Source organism: Pelodiscus sinensis, chromosome 11, assembly GCF_049634645.1.
Source record: "Pelodiscus sinensis isolate JC-2024 chromosome 11, ASM4963464v1, whole genome shotgun sequence".
Lineage (NCBI taxonomy): Eukaryota > Metazoa > Chordata > Testudines > Trionychidae > Pelodiscus > Pelodiscus sinensis.
The window spans coordinates 27135188-27158371 of NC_134721.1; the positions used below are offsets into that span (position 1 = coordinate 27135188).

The 23184-nt window shown below is 37.7% G+C and overlaps 1 protein-coding gene across 1 annotated transcript in view; it reads right to left on the reverse strand.

The window, feature by feature from the left end:
* Positions 1 to 6304: 6304 nt before the first annotated feature.
* The window catches only part of APPL1 (adaptor protein, phosphotyrosine interacting with PH domain and leucine zipper 1), a 56095-nt gene continuing 39215 nt past the window's right edge, over positions 6305 to 23184 (reverse strand). Inside the window, exons 14-22 of the mRNA XM_006130905.4 lie at positions 21530 to 21621; positions 20787 to 20969; positions 17768 to 17817; positions 17126 to 17300; positions 16980 to 17016; positions 15016 to 15162; positions 14716 to 14766; positions 10519 to 10608; positions 6305 to 7025 (exon numbers count right to left, since the gene is read on the reverse strand). Coding sequence (XP_006130967.1) covers positions 6876 to 7025; positions 10519 to 10608; positions 14716 to 14766; positions 15016 to 15162; positions 16980 to 17016; positions 17126 to 17300; positions 17768 to 17817; positions 20787 to 20969; positions 21530 to 21621 — 975 coding nt within the window. The 3' untranslated portion in view covers positions 6305 to 6875. The remainder of the gene's footprint in view (positions 7026 to 10518; positions 10609 to 14715; positions 14767 to 15015; positions 15163 to 16979; positions 17017 to 17125; positions 17301 to 17767; positions 17818 to 20786; positions 20970 to 21529; positions 21622 to 23184) is intronic.

The following is a 23184-nucleotide window of genomic DNA, read 5'->3' on the forward strand; positions in this document are numbered from 1 at the left end:
TATGCACAATATTTCTTTCCTGGATTCACTTAATATGTTAAAGAGTTCTCTCTTAAAAACCCAAGTAAGATGCAGGCAAAGACTGAAAATGTTGTCTTTTTGTTTGTGTGTGAATTATGAAGGAATTCACTTGTAGGAGTTTTGATAAAAGAACTTTATAGACTTATTTTCACGTAGCAAATACTTAAAGACTTTTCTTTTGATGGGAACGGGGGTTGAAGGTTTAGAATACAGTGCATACTGTGATAATGAGGAGTCATTAAAACATTAATTCTGTAAATTTTGATCTACAACTCTTCAAATTATGCAAAAGTAAAAAACAGACCACATGTTGAACCTTTCTAATCTGGGACTCTCTGGTCTGGCAACATCTATGGTCTGGCATCCTTGGGGACGGAGCAGTGTATGTATAGGGGGGTGGGGTGGGATGGGGGAGGACACTATGGCAGCAGAATCATGGATGTTGCCAGACCAGAGAACCCCAGTGGCCAGTAGGGGAGCCAGGTTGACAGCAGGGTACCAGCGGCCGAAGACCCAGCTGGAGTTAGGAGAGGAGCCGGGCCAAGTGCCCTTGGGTCTTCATTGACCTCCCTAGCAAACTCCCTGGTTTGGGACTGGTCTAGTCCAGGGCAGTTGGACCAGGGAGGTCCAACCTGTACCTGTAGGTTAAGAGAAATGTTGTGTAATGTTTGAGATTATAGTAATTAAACAACCCTGTCTTCTTACACTCTGTGCAAATATCAATTCTAATTTATAAAAATAAACCTTAAACATAAACACAGGGTAAGTCCTGCTTATTTAAATGAATGTATACGTAGAGTAAATCTGCTGGCGACTCCAAATTACTTTGATTTACACTCATGTAATTGAGCACAATTGATTAGATTTCCTGGGGGGAGGGAGATCAGCTAATTGTTATTGTTAAAACAGAGTCAACTCTAGCCTCATGATTACTGAAAATGTTTCATCTCATTTTTAATTCCAGACCCAAGAAACCATGTAATAGAGTACACATGCAAATAAGTTTGTCTTAACTGACCGCATTCAGTTCCTTGCGGGCCAAAATTATGGATCTTTTAAGCTTGATTAGTATAGCAGTGTTAAAAGAGCAATTTTTCATGGCTACAATGGGCAAATATTCACAGTGTAACAGAACGTATTACATATCCAAAAACACCCAGCATAACATACCTGCAGAATGTATGTAACAACACCTGAAACATGAGAACATCCAGAGGTACTGGTTTGTCTGTCACACTTATTTCTTGGATAAAAACACTAGATAGTCACCCAAATAAAATATAAGCCTACAGTGTTGCAACAAGCATACTAACCACTTAACTAAAAAGTGATAATTATGAGGATAAAGTTTAGCAATAAAAAGATGGTTAGAATTAATCAACACTGTTGCCACAATGTATGTTTGTTAACTGGCATTTTTAAATCTATTTCTAGATAACTGAGCTTTAAAAGGCCCAACATATTGGTTTCACATGCTCCAGGGCCATGACTTTAGATGCTGTAGATAATATAATTCACCCAATGGCAGAAAGATGGGAGGTCAGAGTATTTATGAGAAAAAATGAACAAAGAGTTTCTAATAAATATTTCAATCTTATTCCAACATGCACTTTGATAGCAATCTACGAGCCATAGCAAAACACTAATGTAAGAAAAAACACGCCAAATTAGGTAACTTATGATCAGAGAGCATTTTGTTGTTTTTTTGTTTAATGTATAGATAAGAATCTCTGCATTCAGACCCCACTCAATCTTTGTCATTTATTGTAATTAAAAAAAAGTAGCAAAACCAATTCTCTCTAATGACTGAGTTATAAATTTTATACAAAATATTGTTCTAAAATCTGTTATATATGGAAAAACCACCTCCTACAGCTTCCAGAAGCTAACCTGAAACCACTGTTTGAAAGAAGCAGTTACACTGGAAACTTAACACACACATTCACACACGTTCTACAGTATAAAGTGCATTCCACAGGGTCAAATAGCTACTTTGACATAGGCTATATAACAATAAAGCTATAAAGTAATTCTAGCCTTCATAAAAACGAGGTGGCACCTTATTAATCTGCTTTATACCACAGAGCTGATCCATCCTTCAACTACTATTTACTAGTAATTGGCTTAGTTCTTCATCCTTCCATCTCCCTTAGCAGTGACTTCAGATCCCTTCCAGACTACATGTCAGTAGGCTCACTAACCCTACCTACTTACTCACTGCCACAGTACAGATACTGCTGCACAGAAAAATCTATACACAAGCTAGTCAACCTAACTAGCTTGAATGTTGATTCTGTGGCTAACAGTAATACTGAAAATAGCACAATGAGGATTCGGCACAGGTAGTACAAACCCAGCACACACCTAACGTATATACTCTGCTTGCTCACCCTGCCAGTCTTTGTACTCATGCTAGCTATATTCAAATTAAGTCAAGTAGGCTAGCCCCTGAAAAGCTTTTTTTGCTTTGTAGATATACCTTAAATGAGACCAGTCCCATGCCGATAGGATGACATGATTCAGAGAAAAAAAAAGTCTTTCTTAATTGCACTGTGGGTAAGGGAGACATGCAAAATTACCAGTACACATGCCACACACATAGGAGAGGCTTGGGTGGGTCTATTGGGTAACTGTAGCAAACCTCTCTTGGCTTTGAAGTAGTTTTGGATCACAGATCAAGACATTCTCTTCTCCAAGCACTGGCCTCTCTCACAACTTCACTCATTTCCATCTCTTCACTTTAATCTCCTTGAGCATGTACTCCACTCAGGCTGCCTCCACGTCCTTCAACGCTCTCTCAGGATCTCCTTAAATCTGTTTTTAAACACCTCCATAGGTGGTGTAACTGCTTTTACCAAGTGTAAAGACCTCTCTTCTCATTCACTTCAATCTACCTTTCTACTCCTAAGGATCATCCACTTTATTCAATTCCTTCTGTAAGGTACTTCCCACATCAAGAAGTGGGGTTGCACTTTCTTTTTAATAGCTGAGTCATTCTAAGATGCTGGAAAAGAGATTATTCTCACTCAACTATCTATCAGGCTCAAACAACTATATATTATGACATTAATGCAGAAACAAATGGAAGAGATGCAATAATATGTCGTATCTTAAAGATCCACATATCATAGTAAATTACATACATCCCCTTTTTCCCTTTTATTCCTTGTAGTCGAATATTTATGCTAGAGTACTGTAATATCTATGGCTACCTGAGAGCCATGGACAGCTAGACACACAATAACAAACCACCTGACTTTACAAGCCAAGGAATAAGAAAAAATGATCCCAAAAAGTTTTTGAAAAGTATTAAAATATTTCCCTCAAATGATTTTTGTGAAATATGTAGCAGAAGGTTAGGTTTTGACTATCATGACTGAAGTGATTTGTTTAATTTACAGAAAAATTGAGGCTGAAGTAAACTATTCAGGCAGTGCTGAAAATCAAAAATTATAAATGATCAATTTCCAATATTTTCAGTGCCTCTTCTGGGAGATCATGAGTTAGGCAGGAGAGTTAAGATGCTGGGAGTTGAGACTATTCAAAACCCTGGAATAGAGCCAGACGCTCCACCATCTTCTGACTATTCCTTGCTAACATCACACCAGGCTATCCTCTTCTGTCTTGTATAATGGGATTATGAGTGGACATAAGGGTTTGGGAGCATGGTCCTCCTCCCTAGTCTCCTCTAGGCTGGGTCCCATATTCCCCAATACAGCATATTTTTCCAGGTGTTGCTGCTGCCTTGTCCTAATCTGAATACATTTGATGTCTTTAGGCTTCCAAAAACAATATAAAGAATATGATGTATATTTCTTCCTAGGCCCAAGCCACCATCTCATTTCACTGACAGTTACATGAGGTAAGGTACCTGAGATCTATTATCATCATTCTCTAGGATCTAAATTTGAGAGGCATAGTTTTCATTAGTATTTTCTGATTGTATTGTTTGTTCTGTTTCCAGCTGTGACCTGATGTTCTCACTACAATTTTGAGAAGTGAGGTGCCAATTCAATGCTATTTGTTTTTCCTAAACAGAATGAACGTACATTTTATCTAGTTGGCTTTCTAAAGGCTGACAGGAACCCTACCCTAGCTAAACTGGTTAACTATGGTCATTGGCTAGACTGCAGCCAAGTTTAAGGATTAGTGCAGACAGATAATGGGAATCCCGTATTATAAAATCTTCAAATAGATAGAGTCCAGCAACAGTTCCTGCTCAAATAAGTTGTATCTAGCTTTAGTTAACATCTAAGCTAAAAAAAAGTCATTCTGTAATTAAAAGATATTATCTAGGCTAGAACACTGCCGTCTAAACACAATTTGTGTATCTCCCCTACAATAAAATGTCAGAAAACAGCTGAGGGGGTTGAAATTAACTACCTCAGAAAAAGAAAATTGTCAGAATTGCCCTCTACCATCTATACTACTAATTCAGTGTTGGTATTCAGATAAGCCCTTTAATTAATATGAATGTTCCAACCACAATGGGAATAAACAATCCCAATTTACTGAAATATCTCTTCAATAAAAATAATGGAATAAAAACTAAAAAATTAATTGAATACCAAGAAAATCTTCAAGTTGACAGTGCCTCCCACATGAAATGGTGGCTGTTACACTTAAATTGGCCAACCAGCTAAGTAATCTGTACTGGGTGATAACTAGATCACATGGTAAACTGAAAAGACATTATTTCATATTCTTCCTATAGTTTTTTGGAAATTTTACTCAGATGTTAAGCAAGTAGAGGAGGCAGAAGTGTGAAGTAGGCTATCACCTGGTCTGCAAAAAAGGGAATGTTAGTGAAAGAAATGAGTCAGGTTAGCCAGAAATGTAAGCAGCCAGTGCAAATTATGTAGATAGTCCAAAAATCCTACAGCCATCCAGCCTTTCATAAACCTGGGATTGACCACATGGGAGAAAGTCTACATATGCCGCCTTTTGATCTTCAAGTTGGCAGGGATAAATGGAAGTCTTCTAGATTAGAAGATAGCTATTCATGGGAATGGCTATATACAGTAAAGTGTACAATGAATTAGAAATGACATTTAGAACATGTAACAAGCCTTATATAAACTGGAAAATATTTGTAAGTTGAAACTGAACAAGTAGTACATGTACATTTCCTTTCATTACTGTATTACACTAGATTTTCCCTGACTCGGATACATAAATGTATCCTCTGTTTATGGACTTCACTATATACAGTAATCTGCAAAAATAAATAAATTCTCTTACATTAACTGATTTCCTATTTGGGGTGAAAAGATCAAAGCACATCTGCTATTGTATAAAATATATTATGTACATCATGCAGTTCTGATGTAGCATGGAGATCAGGCTTAAGAGCTGTAAGCAAGACACCTGTGAAGAATGCTTCAAGCAATTTAGGTAGAAACTAGGATCAGTATGCTTGCATGCTATTGCTATTAAATATTTTTTGCAAAATATATTTACATGCAATGATCCAAAACTCTACAAGCCCTTTTTAGTAAATGTAGTTAACTGGTATGTGGGTTTTTAGAAGATCTTCAAACAGCTGGTTCAATCCAACATTTTCACAATACTAACATACCTTGTATTATAAAGTAAACTCCAAGTTCTGGACAGTTATTATAGTCCTATGACAGAGAACTGAGATTGTGGTACTTTTAGTTTCATGGGTATACACATAGTATTCTCATCTTGATATGAAAGGGTTTACAACACAATTCCCCATATATCAAGATGCAAACACAAACTTCTAAGTCTTGTCTAGTTTAAATGTAGTAAAATTGTATTTACCATCCAAGAAAGTGTCCTAAGTTATCTTAAAGAGAAAACAGAGACAGTACAATCCAATTTGAAATAAATCAAAAATTAAACTCTCTCTCTCAATCTAAGGGTACGTCTAGACTACATGCCTCTGTCACCAGAGGCATGTAGATTAGGCTACCAGACATAGGAAAATGAAGCGGTGATTTAAATAATCGCCGCTTCATTTAAATTTACATGGCTGCCGCGCTGAGCCAACAAACAGCTGATCAACTGTTTGTCGGCTCAGCGAGATAGTCTGGACACGCGGGTGTCGACATCAAAGGTATTTGTCGACCACCCAGGTAAACCTCATCCCAGGAGGCATACCTGGGTGGTCGACAAATACCTTTGATGTCGACACCCACGCGTCCAGACTATGGCGCTGAGCCGACAAACAGCTGACCAGCTGTTTGTCGGCTCAGCGTGGCAGCCATGTAAATTTAAATGAAGCAGCGATTATTTAAATCGCCGCTTCATTTTCCTATGTCTGGTAGCCTAATCTACATGCCTCTGGCAACAGAGGCATGTAGTCTAGACGTACCCTAAAACTATTGCACATTTATCTGGCGATACGGAGGATTAATTTTTATAAACCTAGAAACAGTTCTCTGCAACAGTATTTAGATGCAGCTTAGCACTGTTTCAGTTCAAAGCCCACTTTTGTTCCCCACAAAATATTCTGTGTACTGCAATTTAAAGAACACTATTTCAGTGTACTGTTGAAGCTCCATCAGAAGATGAATTTTTGCTTCAAAACAGTCAGCTGCACAATCAGGTAAGTGAAAAAAGTTGTCTATATTTAAAAAGTCTTGAAGATGTAATTCTGTAGCAAACATAGCAATGACATCATGCGTCTTTCTAACATAAGGAAGAAAGTACTTATTTACATTAACAGGCAAAATTAGTTAATGTATGTTTAAAAGAAAAAAACAATCTTATTAGCATATTGTTAAATCTTCTATATAGTAAACAGACCCTCCACCTCTATTTTTTCTTCTTGTGTAATTTGTGCCATTTTACCACAAATATGTCCAAAGGCTCCAGTTTTAACAAGATCATGCTTCAGACTCTCTTTTCTTCTTCCCATCTTCTCCCAAATCACTGTCCTCTGACTGGCTACTGCTAAGGACTACAAATTGTCCCTCTCCGCTGCTCTGACAGGGTCTACTGGAAGCAGCTATCAATCGGCTCTGCTCCTCCAAGTCCTAATTTGGGAGATAGAGAGAAAGGAAGAGAAGAGGAAAAAACATTCACTTCATAGTGAAATCAAATTCCAGTGCCCCTCTGTGTAAGTGGAAATTATATTATTTAGAGCTATAGAGTGGCAATTTGATTAGTAAATGCTTCATAGATAGCAGTTTAAAAGATTCTACAGGAAACCAAAAACTACTTCAGAGACTAGTATAGATTGATTTAAATCAAAGCGATTTAAATCATGATTTAAAGCAGAAAGAAAATCTTGATATAAATCAAATTTAATCTTCTTTTGCATTTGTACTTTTCTGGTATTTCCTAAAAGAAACTGATTTTTCATTTGGTGGTGGTAACCAATAAAAAAGTGTTACTTTACAGCTAAATTAAGTTTTCATGCAAAATTTGGTGCTTCTTTTTGCTAATCAAGAAGGTATAGTAATCTATACGCTTTACTTAAGCAATTAGGTTAGATTTACCTTAATTCAGATTCTTAATATGTACATTTATTATTTTCGAAAATAGTGAATGATGCATTTCTTATTTACTAGATGAATATTAATTTTTTACTTGCAATGTATCACATTCTATATGGATGGAAATTCAAATTCAATTAAATACACAGAAACAATGTTTAAATTTTTTAAATTAACTACAGCTACTTTAAATGCACTGGAGTAATAAAAAAAGTTTATCAAAGCAATTTGATTTATTGAAGTACAGTGAAAGCTTTTTTATCCAGTGTGTTGGAGGAATGGGGTGGATGCTGGTAAGTGAAAAATTCTGGTTAAGTAAGAGGGTGGTGGGCAGGGCTAGGGTTGTGGCACAGAAGGAGGGACTTTAGGTACAGGAGGGGGCAAGGAGTGCTTACCTCAGGCAGCTCCCAACAAATGGCAACCTGTCCCTGTTGCTCCTGGTGGAGGTGTGCCTATGTGGCTCTATGCGCTGCTCTGCTTGTAGGTGCCACCACCGCAGCTCCCACTACCTGTGATTCCTGGCCACTGACAGCTGTGGAGCTAGCGCTTGGGGCAGAGGCAATACATACAGCTGCCTAGCCATGCCTCCAGCAGGGTCAGGCAGAGCTGGCTTTAGGCTCATTCGGCCGATTCCCCAGAATGGGGCCCCACGCCTAAGAGGGCCCTGCTCCCAGGTGCGCGACACATGTGCAGTGCCACACCAGGCGCGTGACGCATGCACAGTACTCACTCCCCAGGCAAGCGATGCATGCGCCAGGCCCCGGGCGCACGGCACATGCGCAGGGCCCTGCCCCCGGAATCGGGCCCTGCGCTTCTTAAAGCCGGCCCTGGGGACAGGTTGCCGGTTATGGGGAGCCACCCAAAATGTGCGCTCCCCACCCCCAGATCTAGCAACCTGAAAGGCCTCCCATGCCCAAAACCCCTCCCCCAAAACTTTTTCTGCATTCAAACTCCCTTCCCAAGGTCACTTCCCACTACCTCGTCCCTACCCCAGTACGTAAGCCCCACACCCTGTCCCACACTATAAATCCTTCATGACTGTTCCTCTGCCTAGAAGCAGCAGGGACATGTGGCTACTTCTGGGGATCCATGTGGCGACCATGCACCACCCAGAGCCTGCCGACCTTTCACCACCCAGACTTTCGATGAAAATTTAGAAAAGCTGGTTTATAGAGCTTCTTGATTAGCATAGAGCCGGATAACATAGATTTTACTACTTTATCTTTAGTGAGTGAATTGAATGGACTTTGACCAAAATGTTCTTCAATATTTTAGAACTACAGTGAAACCTTTGTTATCCGGCACTCTGTTAACCAGAAAACTTTGTTAACCAGCATTGCCCCCGGCCACAATACTGTCACATCTTCAGGCGCACAGGCCTGGCTTGGTTTACCCATGATTGTCTTAACAATTTTTTATTTAAGAAGTACTAATCATCTTTAACTCAAAATAGAAATGTGAGACCAACTGCCTCACACTACAAAACCACTAATATTAAAAACTTGAGTTTTACTATTATTGTCCATTGGTTTTTCTTAGGTTGATGGGAACGTCAGGTAACTGGAATTTTTAGATAACCGGAACACCCTAATCCCTGAGCGTGCCAAATAACCAGGTTTTACTGTAGTAGAATTCATTCTCTCACATCTAGTTTTTATTCATAGACTGAAAGAGGAAAACAGGTTTCCTTGCTTTTTCAAATCCCAGTGGTTTCTGCACTTTGTATGAGCTAGTGATTGAACTGAACTGGTTGACTAAACTGAAATGCAGAAAGTACTAATCAAATTGCCACTCTATGGCTCTAAATAATACAGTTTCCATTTACACAGAGGGGGAACTGGAATTTGTTTTCACTGTGCATCTGTAGAAAAGGCTACTGCTGTCAAAAGCTGGTTTTACACTTCATCAAACCATCTGGTTGTGCTTGACTTCCATCACTAAAACTTGCAGCATTAATTTTCTTTAAAATTTAAATTTTAATAGGCTTTAACATAGGCAATCATGATTTCAAATATGTTAATAGGTTTTTTAATGAATCTATATTTAATTTAAATAAAAATAATTTTAATAATCAATTTTATCCATCTTGGCAGTAGCTAACAATGTGAAGAACAGCTAACAAGAAAGCATGTTATTCTACTAATGTATTCCTATTCCCAACAAACACTAATTTAAATTGATGAGCATTACTGCAGCAGCAGACCTCACACTTAATACAGTGACATTTATTATCTCTGAATTACTATTTACTGTTATAGACCATTTAATTTTGGAGTTTTATTACTTTTTAACTTATCTGAAGTCAGGTAAAATAATGCAACAGTAACTTGGGGGGGGAGGGGAAAATGTTGGGATTTGGTTAACAATATTTTTAGAGTTGCAGTTTGAGTCTGCCCCCAATTGTAAGTAAAAGGTGATCATTTTTCAAAAAGATTAAACTTTTAATGCGATTTCTATCTAAGATGATTTCAAATGCATCATTTATTACATCTTACATTCATGCTTTCTATGGTTATTTCAGTCAGAATGTACGCTAAAATTAAAATATTAAAGCTTGCTTACAGCATCAGATCAACAGATCCATTATTGGGGTAGCAGAGAATGCTTAATGCCCAGGAACAGGCACAAATTTGCAAAGCTGAATATCACCACTGAAAATATGAAGCGGCTAGCCTATAGACTGACAAACCATCCTTGTCCACAAAGAGCTTGGCTATAAGGACAAAGCCAACCATGCAGAGATTTTTTTTAAAAAGCTTAGCTTTTACTAAAGTTTAGATTCAGGAAGTGAAGCAGAAATAAAATTGCTCGGATTTAACTATAAAATATTTCCATAGTCTAAGAAATACAAAAATGTCAAAACCTAAAATTTAGCAATTTAAAATGTCAAATTGACAGTTTCCAAGTAAAATCAAGCCCACAGTGTTTCTTCTACTAATGAATGTGAAGCTGTATGGGGTACAAAGCCATAAAAAGTACCATGAAGGTTAATGAAAACAATATTAGTAATATAAGCAATCATGAGACATACCTTTTCAATTTGCTTTTGTTTACTGAGTTCTTTCTGTTGTTTCTCTTTTACTCTGTCCATCTCTTTTTGTTTTTCTGATGCTCTACGATCCTAGAAAGGTAAACATATGAATAAGAATAATCTTTGTAAATTGGGATATGTAAAACACTGCCACTTTGTAGGAGTTTCCTTGAAATAGTTATATCAGTGTTTGATTTTAAAAATATTTATATCAATATTCTTACTTAAAATCATAGAATCATAGAGCTGGAAAAGACCTCAGGTCGTCATCAAGTCCAGCCCCCTGCTCTAGGCAGGACCAATCCCAACTAAATCAACCCGGCCAGGACTTTGTCAAGCCGAGACTTAAACACCTCTAGGGATGGAGACTCCACTACGTCCCTAGGTAACCATTCCAATGCTTCACCACTCTCCTAGTGAAATAGTTTTTCCTAATATCCAACCTGGACCTCTCCCACCGCAACTTGAGAGGATTGCTCCTTGTTCTGCCATCTGTCACCAAAAGACTGATCTCTAATTAAATGAACAACAAATAATGGATCTACAATATCTTTTACCAATCAAGAATAGTGATAGAAATGTAGCCGTGTTAGTCTGGTGTAGCTGAAACAAAATACAGGACTATGTAGCACTTTAAAGACTAACAAGATGGTTTATTAGATGATGAGCTTTCGTGGGCCAGACCCACTTCCTCAGATCAAATAGTGGAAGAAAATAGTCACAACCATATATACCAAAGGATACAATTTAAAAAATGAACACATATGAAAAGGACAAATCACATTTCAGAACAGAAGGGGAATGCGGGGGGGAGGGGGGAGGAAGGAAGGTGAATGCCTGTGAGTTAATGATATTAGAGGTGGGGAAAGGTAGATGTCTGTGAGTTAATGGTATTAGAGGTGATAATTGGGGAAGCTATCTTTCTAATGGGTAAGGTAGTTGGGGTCTTTGTTCAGCCCCCTGCGGAGAGTGTCGAATTTTAGCATGAATGCCAGTTCAGAGGATTCCCTTTCAAGTGCAGATTTGAAAGTCTTCTGAAGTAGGATGCATGTGATTAGGTTATTAAGACAGTGTCCTTTCTGGTTGAAATGGCAAGAAACTGTTTTTTCTTTGTGATCCTGTCTAATGTCTGTGTTTTGTGGGCATTGATTCTTTGGCGAAGTGTCTGAGACGTTTGTCCAAGGTACATAGCAGACAGACACTTTCAGCACATGATAGCATAGATTAGATTTCTGGATGCGCAGGAATATGTATTCTTGATCTTATAACTCACTTGGTTAGGCCCAATAATGGTGTCAGAAGAGTGAATATGTGGACAAAGCTGGTGAAGGGTATGCATGTGTTCATTTTAAACAAAATGTGATTTGGAAAGTGGGTATGCATAAAGAAGCATGCTGTGGCTCACCACCCTAGCAACAGCCTAGAAAAGGCCAAGGGGAGGGGGGTGAACTCAACATGTGGAGTGGAGAAGTACAAGCATGTGACAAACAAAGCCATATATGGAGAGGTTGAATCTGATTGGTTTAGAAGTTTGTGTTATGTAACCTGTAACCATGTGCTATAAAACAGCAAGGGGAGGGGCTCCTTGCTCGAGGGGCTCTGGCTGATTTTAGTACCAGGGGCTCTCCCTTTGTGCACATTGAATAATGTTGAATTGAATTGAATTGAAGACCCTTGATTCTGCCCAGCACCTGACCCTCTGGGAACCACAAAATCCCAACACTGGCAACGGGGTTTGTTGCAAGGGATTCCAGTTTGGGTGCACCTGTTACAAGTAAAAGTATACAAGGGTGACACTCAACATAGGGCACAATAATCTCTGTTTATAGAGGGTGGTGTCTAATTTTCCATTGTTGATTTGTACTGTGGTGTCCAGGAAATGGATCTCTCGTGTGGAATGGTCCAGGCTGAGGTTAATGGGGGAGTGTAGGTTGTTGAAATCAACCAGACAACTCTCCAACACCACATTTTACAAACCTCTCTTCTCTGATCCCACCTTGGAATACCAAAAGAAATTATTCTGTCTCCTTAAAAGCCTCCCCTACAGCTACTCGGGAACAAATCCACACAAACACCTTCTGACCCCCGACCAGGATTTTTCTATCTGCTTCCCAAGATCCATAAGCCTGGACACCCCGGACGCCCCATCATCTCTGGTATTGGCACACTCACTACTGGTCTATCCAGCTATGTAGACTCTCTTCTCAAACCCTATGCAACCAACACCCCCAGCTATCTCCGAGACACTACTGACTTCCTAAAGAAACTACAAAACATCGTTTACCTCCCCAATAACACCATCCTTGCCACCATGGATGTAGAAGCACTATACACCAACATCCCACATGAAGACGGATTACAAGCTATTAGAAACACTATCCCAGAGGACACCACTGCCAACCTGATAACAGACCTATGTAACTTTGTTCTCACCCACAATTATTTCCAGTTTGAGAACAACTTATACCTCCAGATCAGCGGCACAGCCATGGGTACACGCATGGCCCCACAGTATGCTAATATCTTTATGGCTGACCTAGAACAACGTTTTCTCAACTCCCGTCCCCTTTTACCCCTTCTCTGCTTATGCTACATCGATGCCATCTTTATGATCTGGACGCATGGCCAAGAAACACTAGAGACAATTCCACAGAGATTTCAACAACCTACACCCCACCATTAACCTCACCCTGGACCATTCCACACGAGAGATCCATTTCCTGGACACCACAGTACAAATCAACAATGGAAAATTAGACACCACCCTCTACAGAAAACCCACTGACTCATACAGTTACCTACATGCTTCCAGCTCCCATCCAGCACACACCATACGATCCATCATCTATAGCCAAGCCCCTCGATACAACCGCATCTGCTCTAATCCCACTGACAGAGACCAGAAACTTCAGGATCTCTACCAAGCATTTATAAACCTCAACTACCCACCCGGAGAAATAAAAAAGCAAATTGAAAGAGCCAAACGAATACCTAGAAACCATCTACTACAAGACAGACCCAAGAAAACTAACAATAGAACACCACTTATCACCTACAGCTCCCAACTTAAACCTCTCCAACACATTATCAATAAATTACAGCCTATACTGGAACAGGACACTAAACTCCAAGAAGCTCTGGGAGACAGACCCATAGTCTCCTATAGACAACCACCTAACCCCAAGATGATTCTTACCAACAACCACAGGACATACCACACTAATACCAACCCTGGTACTTTCCCTTGCAACAAACCCGGTTGCCAGCTTTGTCCACATATTCACTCTGCTGACACCATTATTGGGCCTAACCAAGTGAGTTATAAGATCAAGAATACATATTCCTGCGCATCCAGAAATATAATCTATGCTATCATGTGCCGAAAGTGTCTGTCTGCTACGTATCTTGGACAAACGTCTCAGACACTTCACCAAAGAATCAATACCCACAAAAAAGACATTAGACAGGATCACAAAGAAAAACAGTTTCTTGCCATTTCAACCAGAAAGGACACTGTCTTAATGACCTAATCACATGCATCCTACTTCAGAAGACTTTCAAATCTGCACTTGAAAGGGAATCCTCTGATCTGGCATTCATGCTAAAATTCGACACTCTCCGCAGGGGGCTGAACAAAGACCCCAACTACCTTACCCATTAGAAAGATAGCTTCCCCAATTATCACCTCTAATACCATTAACTCACAGACAGCTACCCTTCCCCCCCTCTAATATCATTAACTCACAGGCATTCACCTTCCTCTCCCCCTCCCCCCGCATACCCCTTCTGTTCTGAAATGTGATTTGTCCTTTTCATATGTGTTCATTTTTTAAATTGTATCCTTTGGTATATATGGTTGTGACTATTTTCTTCCACTATTTGATCTGAGGAAGTGGGTCTGGCCCACGAAAACTCATCATCTAATAAACCATCTTGTTAGTCTTTAAAGTGCTACATAGTCCTGTATTTTGTTTTACCAATCAGTCTTAGTAGAAAAGGTATTAAATCTTTATTTATCACTTCTTGGCGAGTTTAAATGACACCTAAATACTATGCAGTGGGCTCTTTAGAAATTCTTAATCTGTAGATTGCTGCTAGGCATGCAGTACTATTAGCTATTTACTTAGCATAATGAACTATATGTATACACTCGTGTGAGTGCAACCCTCCCCCTTTTCTCCTACTTAAGAATCTTACCAATTCTGCATGAAAAGCAATCTGTTTTGCCAGTCCAACAGAGTCACAAATCTAAATATAAACAAATTGAATACTCAGAAATTATGAAAAATTAATATTCCTTTAAAATTAAGACAAACTTCCACAAGTTCAGAAAGACTGTGTGTATTAAAGAACTTTTAGATTCTTGGACTGACAGCCAATTAAAACAAACACACACACACACACACACAATTTCTTCATACAGTTTGAAAGAGCTAAGATCTTGAAATCCACATCAGATTTGAAACAAGATAAAAGTGTAAGTAACATGGGGAATACCTTTTCCCCTTCATTGTTTGATTCAAATATATAACAAACAGATGTTGTATGACTCTCAACTCTCCCTCCAGAGGACCGAAGTACAAATCCAAAAAGGCGTTTATTTTCCTGGTGTGTAGTGTACAGGACTACATTTGGCAAAGGAAACTGTCAAAAAACAAGAAAATAATAGGAATGTAAAGTTTGGTTTATACATCTTTAAATACCAGATACCTACATACTGTAGCTTATTAAGATAACAAAATAAATGGACATGCTCGGTGGAAAGTATTTTTATATCTAGATCAGTGTTTCTCAAAGTAGTCTGCAGATCAACTCTGAGAAACCTGTTCACTGGCTGCTGGGGTCTGTTTATTTTCCAGCTCCACAGCCACAGAGCCTGGGGGCTCCCACTGCCTCCAGTTCGCCTTTTGCAGCCAAAGGGAGTCGCAGGAAGTGACATGGGCTGGGCCACCACTTCCTACGGCTCCTTTTTGCTGCAAACAGTGAACCGGGGCCAAAGGGAGCTGTGAGGTTCCGTGGCTGCGGAGCCAGTAAATAAACAAACCGTAGTGGCCAGTTAGCAGGCTTCTCAGAGTGGATCCGCAGACCATTTTGAGAAACACTGATCTAGATCAAATTGCTTGATAATGCTTTTGACATTGAAGCAAACTGAAACAGAGGTTATCAAAAACATTCAATAAACAAACACATGCAGATCTTTCAAAAACATACATTATGTAAAGAGTAGTATGGAATTTGCATACAGCAAAATGTTAGTGAGCTTTGAGTTCTGTGTGAGCATATGCATGCATACATTTTCTGATACTCCACTCTTTTATACAAATTCCTTCTGGGTTTACATTTTCAATATGTGGTCTCAGATCAAGAATGGATTGTTTTTTGAAAACCATGACCAGAATAAAATTAGCAATTTTGAGTTATACAAGAGGAAGGAGCTGGGAAACCCACACACAATTTTTGTATTACGTTCAGTTGACATTTTTAGTACTTCCATAATTTAAAAAGGCTGAAGTGAGAAATTTCAAATTTGGGTTGCTGTCAAGACTTTATAAAAGACGGAAAACAATCCAAGTTTGAAGAAAATAGTTTTAAATTAATTTTTAAATTATCACTATTCAAAGTTAAAACAGTCACACTGCAATTTTTTTAAGTACCTTTTTTGGGGGCCCTAATACTAAAACAGTTTAGACCACTGAGCACATGATGAATTGTCTGTGTCACCTTTAACAGCTTACAGCCCTAATACAGCTCTGCACTTAAGACTTTAGAGCTAATGAATGCACAGGTGCTTTTAGAATTGAGTTTTACATACTTCATTGATAAAGGAGTCCTGAAAGTACTTATGTATAACTTTTAATTCTTTTCAGCTCTTTAAAAAAGACTCTAAAAAATCAAATGTGAAGCATTACTGTTTATATAATAAAAACTAAAAAAATAAGCAAACAAATCAATAATAAAAGTTAAGGCTGTTGCTGGAATTTTAACTTGGACATACTGAATATATTTTATGTGAAGTATTCCACTAATTTCTTTCAGAAAGTAAAACAATGCTTTGTATTATTAATTTATGTGGATAAAAATAAGTTGACCATAAGGCATACAACATGGCTTATTTAATATGTTAGAACTGTCACATTTGAATTTCCTCAGTCATGTAATTGACCTTTCAAACTTTAATGTTAATGTCTGACTTAGTACTACTCTTTACACAAACCTATCTTCCTAATTTGATTATACTCTTGCTATTTCAAATAATGAAAAAGGTACTTTTTGAAATGTTTATTTAAACTAATTCATCACCCAAAACAGTGTCACTTAGACATAATTGAGAAAATAACCTAGTTTTTGTAGGAAATTATTTAGAAACCTTATTACACAGAATCACTGATATTTAATAGAAGGAAAATTATAGTAAAATAAAATTACACAAAATCTGAAAAAAAGCACTTAAAATGACTTACCCTAAGCCTTGTAACTTGTGTCTGTGGATCAATTAACCTAAAAATGTTAATTAAACAAATCACAAAGTAAATTTTACTAAATTGAAGGGGGCATTTCAAAACACTTATGGAAGTCAACTTCCGTAGAATTTAGGAGGAATACTTACTTTAAACAGTCACAACTGACTAATAAATGTGATTCAGTCATCCTGAAAATGTTATGGATAGCTCTGGCTGCTAGTATTTGGCGCATTGTTTCATAAACAACATCTGGACTTTCATCAGATTTAACTTCCATGGAGCCAAGGAATCTTACAATAAATAACTGGTGAAGAATGGAATCTAAGACAGATAAGAGTATTTAATAAGCAGTACCAACCCATTTCTGGGTTTTCCTATTTAAACATTACTATTTCCATGTGTAATCACAGAAGAAGGATTTCTATGTTAGTAAAATTTTATAAACAAAACCTCAACTAATCACACTAATTAAAAATCATGCTTCCAGAATGTATAAATGACAGAAGCAGATTTTCAAACAGCAAGATACATATATTTCTACCAAGTTTTTCAGTTAGGCTTAGCGAACATGAAAGACTCAAACAATTAGACTTTCAGACTATATATAGTCTGATCTGATGCAACATATACCATTGCAATACAGTTATCCAGAAATGGGTGCTGAGCTAATTATCTTATAGACATCTGCTGATATAAAAGTCAATGTTATAGCTTCTATAAAAATAAATTTAATTTTAAAGAGTATCTCTATCAAGAATATTTTGTACTTAAGTGAAATCCTGTTTTACCTTCTGTTTCAGATTTTTTGCCTCCAGATTCACCAAATGGGTTTGTACGTCTATTAAAAAAATTAAAACATTAAACCAGAAGTCAGACTGCAAGAGCCATTGACATATAACCTAGTCTCATTCTGCATCAAATAAATCAACAAAGAATAATTTCACAGATTGGGGTTGAAACTGATAGTAGTCCACCTATGAGTCCTAAGAACAGACTTACTAGATGTAGGTTTAAGACACAAGCTTCTGCATCCGAGTGGAGAGTGCAGATCTAGGGAAGAACTTTCAGGTGGTATTGTCCCATGGTTGTGGTAGGAATGCAATTTGAGGTTGCGGTCAACATTAAATACAACCCCAATGAGTGACTTAGTCTTGTTAATTTTTGAAGACATGGTTTTAAGGGATAAAGTCTCACTGAACAGCTTCAAGAAGTACAGCCAAAAGCTAGTCCTCTAATAAATCAATTGAAAACAGCACACCTTTCCTCACTTTTTCAAGCTGTTGCATTACTCATTGCAGAGAAGTCTCTGGTTTTGTCTCAAATGCAGCTCTCTGAAAACATCCCTGGGGTTTTACTCCTAGAGGGTCAAGAGAAACGTGGCTATTTCTGATTCTCAGCAGAAACATAATTACTATCAATTATAATACAGTGAAAATACTCTAGGCTTCTAATCTACATTTCTCAAGAGAAGGAAAGCAATGTAAAAAGAAAATTTGGAGCTGGGAAACTAGCTGAAGCTCTCAAAGAGAATGGAGAAAGGAATTTCCTTGGTTTCTTGGCATAGCTGCAAACTCTCAATGAGGACAGCTGAAAAATAAGAGTTAGATTTAATTTAAGCTTTTACCAGGAAACAAGTGAAGTTGTCACTTTTTCTCCAGTGCCTGATATTGTCCTAAAATTTACTTTTAGAATAAATCTAACATTTGCTTGGATATCTAATATAGACTAAAACTCTGTCTTATTTATCTGTGTGACTTATAATAATGAAATGTTAACTTGAACTAATCAAAAGTGTTGTGTGAACTTTGGATAATCGCTGAACTAAATAAACTCTGAACTAAAGTCTGCATGGTAAAATATGTATAAAACAATAGCGAGTCTCCAAAAAAGATTGTTCATCTATTCAACTATACCAAGGAAAGTTTCCATGGCCGGACTTTCTTGGGGCTCAATTTCTGTCCCTCAAAATCAGAATAGTATGGACAGTAGGAATGTTAAATATCGGTTAACTGAATAGTCGATTAACCCTGTGAATTCTTATCGGTTATTCGACTATTCCATAGTTGCCTAGAGGCAGGGCCAGTAGCCAGTGCGCTCCGACTCCACTCCCAAGGAGACTCCTGCCACTCCACGCTGCTGCCTCTGTATCAGCGGCAGCAACGTGGGGTACCAGGTGGGATTTGGTTCACAAGGGGAGCCAGTTTAAAAACCAGTTCCCCTCACAGATCGGCTGCTTGTCACCCCATGCTGCTGCCTCTGATACAGAGGCAGCAGCACAGGGTGGCAGCAGCACCTGTCCAAGGGAGGGGCTGAGCTCCTGGACCCGGCACAAACTGGAACTGAACTGGGCTGCCTGCCTGCCAGGCTCCTATTACACTTCAAATGCAGAGCCATAGCAGGGATAGGTCCTGGACCCGGTGCGAGCCAGGACTGAGCTGGGCTGCTTGTCAGCCTGCTAAAAATGTACTGGCAGGTTGGGGGGGAGGGGGGGTGAAAGAGCAAAGCATGTAGTCTATTGCATTAATCTATAAACTTTTGCTTATCTGTTTATTGGTTAATTGACTACACTAATACATCCCTAATGGAGAGAGTAAATTCTAAGCTTTCTGTAGTCTAATACAATGTTTTTAAAAAAATCACCTAATAGATGTACATCATATTTGTACCTGAAACTCAGTGATGATTTTTTAAAAGAAGTATTGTGATAATGATACTAAAACACATAAAGCACACTGCTAACCCATACCAAATGTAGTAGGTTTTTTTAAAAATCTTTTTAGGGAACTACTGTCTGCTTCTCTAGATAATCTCTCCCACCTGGGACAAAAATCATAAATTTATATGACAGAACAATTATCTTTGATACGAGTCTTAGATACACTATTATGCTTTTCATTGCCTAAGCTCAGGTCTTTTGAACCTATTTTAATTAAGATGTTGTACAAAATCTGATTTTAAAGCCTGATTATTCTTCTATCACAAAGGGAAAATGAAACTGTCAAAAATGAGTTGAGTGGAATACTGTACATCACATCATTTTAACTGTTTTGTCTGTGTGAGCTCTAAGTTGCTTCAGTCTCATAGTAGGCATTCCAACATGGGATCACACAACACACAACTTAAATATTTTTGTAAAAAAACTCTCATAACTGACTGAAATCACACAATATTTTCAGTTTCCCTCAGATGAATGGGATCTACTATCAACAAACAAGATTAATACCTGAATTTTGTACATACAGTTTTGTAAAGGCAATGTATGGTATCTTATCAGGCATCTAAATTTGAGTGGGAAAATAAAATGAACAAAAACAAGCAGGAAAAAGAAGCTGTTTTATATTTTGGGAGAACTGTAAGGATTCTCAACCTGTAAGATTACTCTAGAAGCCTAGATCATTTTCACTCACCTTTTAGTTTAGGAAGAATGTCATCAGTATGCCATCATCATCTGGAGGCAGGGCTACTAAATTTCTCTTGAGTTTCCAAGAGGAAATACCCAAGGTGCCGAGCAAGCAAGCAATAGGAAAGGAAAATATACTTTTTAAATCCAAATGATTGTGAAGCATCAGCGGTTAAAACAGGGTGAGAAAAGCTGCTGCAAAACTGAAAAAAACTACATCTTGAATCTACTGCACTAAATACTTTATCACAATTATGTGTGATAAAAATACTGTTCTAGATGTACTTGTGACAAAAAAGTCAATGTAAAGAAAATATACATGGACAGAGTTGCTGATACATGCTGATAAAAGCTGGATACAGTTAAAACAGACAAATACAAAATGTTTCTCCCACTGCTTCTCCTACCTGCCCAACTGCCCTGAAGTTTTTGCCTGACCAGGCTGATCTTCACTAACTGGAGAAATTATATCAAATTGTATAGGTGTGTCAGGAGCAACAAGGGAATCCAAGGAAAGTGCTGATAAAGCTGCTGATTCAGATCCCAGAGACCCAGAGCTATTAGTGCGAGCTGTCAGAGGACGAGAATGTCTAAACATAAAACAAAAAAGAGATATAAGCTGACAGATAACAAATGACTCTATTGAGGACATATATGTAATATTATGAAACTTGGGAAAAATAAAACAAGACAAATATTAAAAGAAATTTAAGACAAACAATACTATCAGTTCACAGTAAAAAGAAATATAGTCCAGGTTCAAATTCAATCATATTCTACTTTCTTTTATCACTAATATGGCACCAGCATACTGGAATGTGAAATATCATATGGCTGTATAGTCTGATATCAGTTGTTAAACAGGGAAAATTGAATCAAAATGGTGAAAAGCCAAAAAACTAGCCACATGGCTTAAAAGGTAATGTAGAAAAACTAGATATGCTGCTAGATCTTTTATTTATTAATAATGCATTAAAATATCAAAAACATATTTGCCACATTGTCAAAGAACTTATTTTTATCCTATTAAAGACTTTAGAAGTCATTGTAGACAACTGAAACCTCTTCTGAAAATCATTTTATTTAGGATCCTTAACCAGACACCAATTAGAAATGTGCTTTTAAAGTGACCAACTATTCTGTAATGTACATTATTGGCCGCATGCTCTCATGTCTCTGTTGAAAGGAAGGAGATGGGGTGACAGCCTCCAGAGCGGATTGATTTACACGTGCAGCAATTTCCTAGATAATTAAAAGAAAAAAAGTAACTGAAAACATTTTCTCCAAACTCAATTTAGAATTTTCAGTTTAAGTTTTATTCACATGCAATAGGATAAACTATACATGGAACCTATCAATCACGACAATAAAACACTTCCATTAGTTTTTCTATCCTCTTCATGCAGATTTCCAGCTGGGTATTTTTCATTTTACACATTTGTTTTAGGATGCTGTGAATTCCAATAAAAGACTTTTGGTAGAGACAATATAAAATTGCCGAATTAAGCAAACCTAGTGGGAGGTACAGAGGGATAACTGCTGCAAAAAGTCATCCAAAAGGATGCACAAGATCCATCAGTTCACTTACAAAATAGCAATGTGTGAAAATGCAGAGAGAACTTTGTATTTCTCAGTAACCTGTACATGAAATTTGAGCATATGTAAATATTTGTGATTAATGAATCATGTCAGATACACATTATGGCATTGTCACCTTTTTTCAGAAGGTAATGGAGCTTGTTTATTGCACTTCTGAAAGCTCGATTTCTTTTACAAAAAACAAGGCAAAATTTTCAAATGAACTAGAAAGTGTTTAATTGTAATGATTACACTAACTATATAATACACAGAATCTTGCTAACAGAGGAAATTTTTGTGTATTCAATTTTTTAAATGAGGCATGCAATTATATTAAATGGGCTGTCTCCAACACCAACTGTTTGAAAAACAATCCTACTATAATAAAAGTCTGGTTATTTCAAGATAATAACTTCTGCTTTCCATGAGGAATAACGCTTAATTCCAAACAGTGGTGGTATGGATGCTCCACTGCTGCTATTTCGAAATAGCTACTCCCTGGAGTCATTCAAAGTAATTACTCCCCCGTGCTTCCTGGGGCTCTATACTGATGTAGTGCATCCACATTAAGTAAGCCTGCCTCAGACTAATTTCAAGGCTTCCCTGTAGAGTGAACATACTTTTCAAAATAGTTATTTTGAGAGTTATTTTTTCAAAATAAGTTATTTCAAAATAATTTCCTAGTGTAGATATGCCCTCAGAGGCCTTCTTTGAAAAAATCTGGCTACTGACGTCCAAAATTTAGAGTTTGCATCCTATAACCCAAAACTGGCTAGCATCGGTCAACACAAAAGACATCATGAATTTTGTCCTTGGCTTACACAGATCCCTATGTGGATACCAAAATTTTGTATCTGCATCCACATCTGTATCTGTAAAAATGAGCCATGGATATCTGCATCCACATCCGCAGATGAAGATACCAACGGACATAATCTGTGGATTTTCAGGGCTCTTTTTATGTAACATTTGGACATAGCCTTCTTAATGCTGTAAAGATGGTTCGTGAGAAGTTTGTATCTGTATACTTTCTTTCATGTTTATCTCCTTCAAGAAACTAATCCTGTTAATTCCATGATAAAAGCACACATTATTACATATTTAAGATTAAATAATATTTGACTGAAGTTAGGTGTGCAACTCCCACTGAAAGTCATTGAGAACCAGGCATCTAATTTCCTTGATACCTTTGAAAAGCCCACCCTAAACTTTCATTTAAATAATACT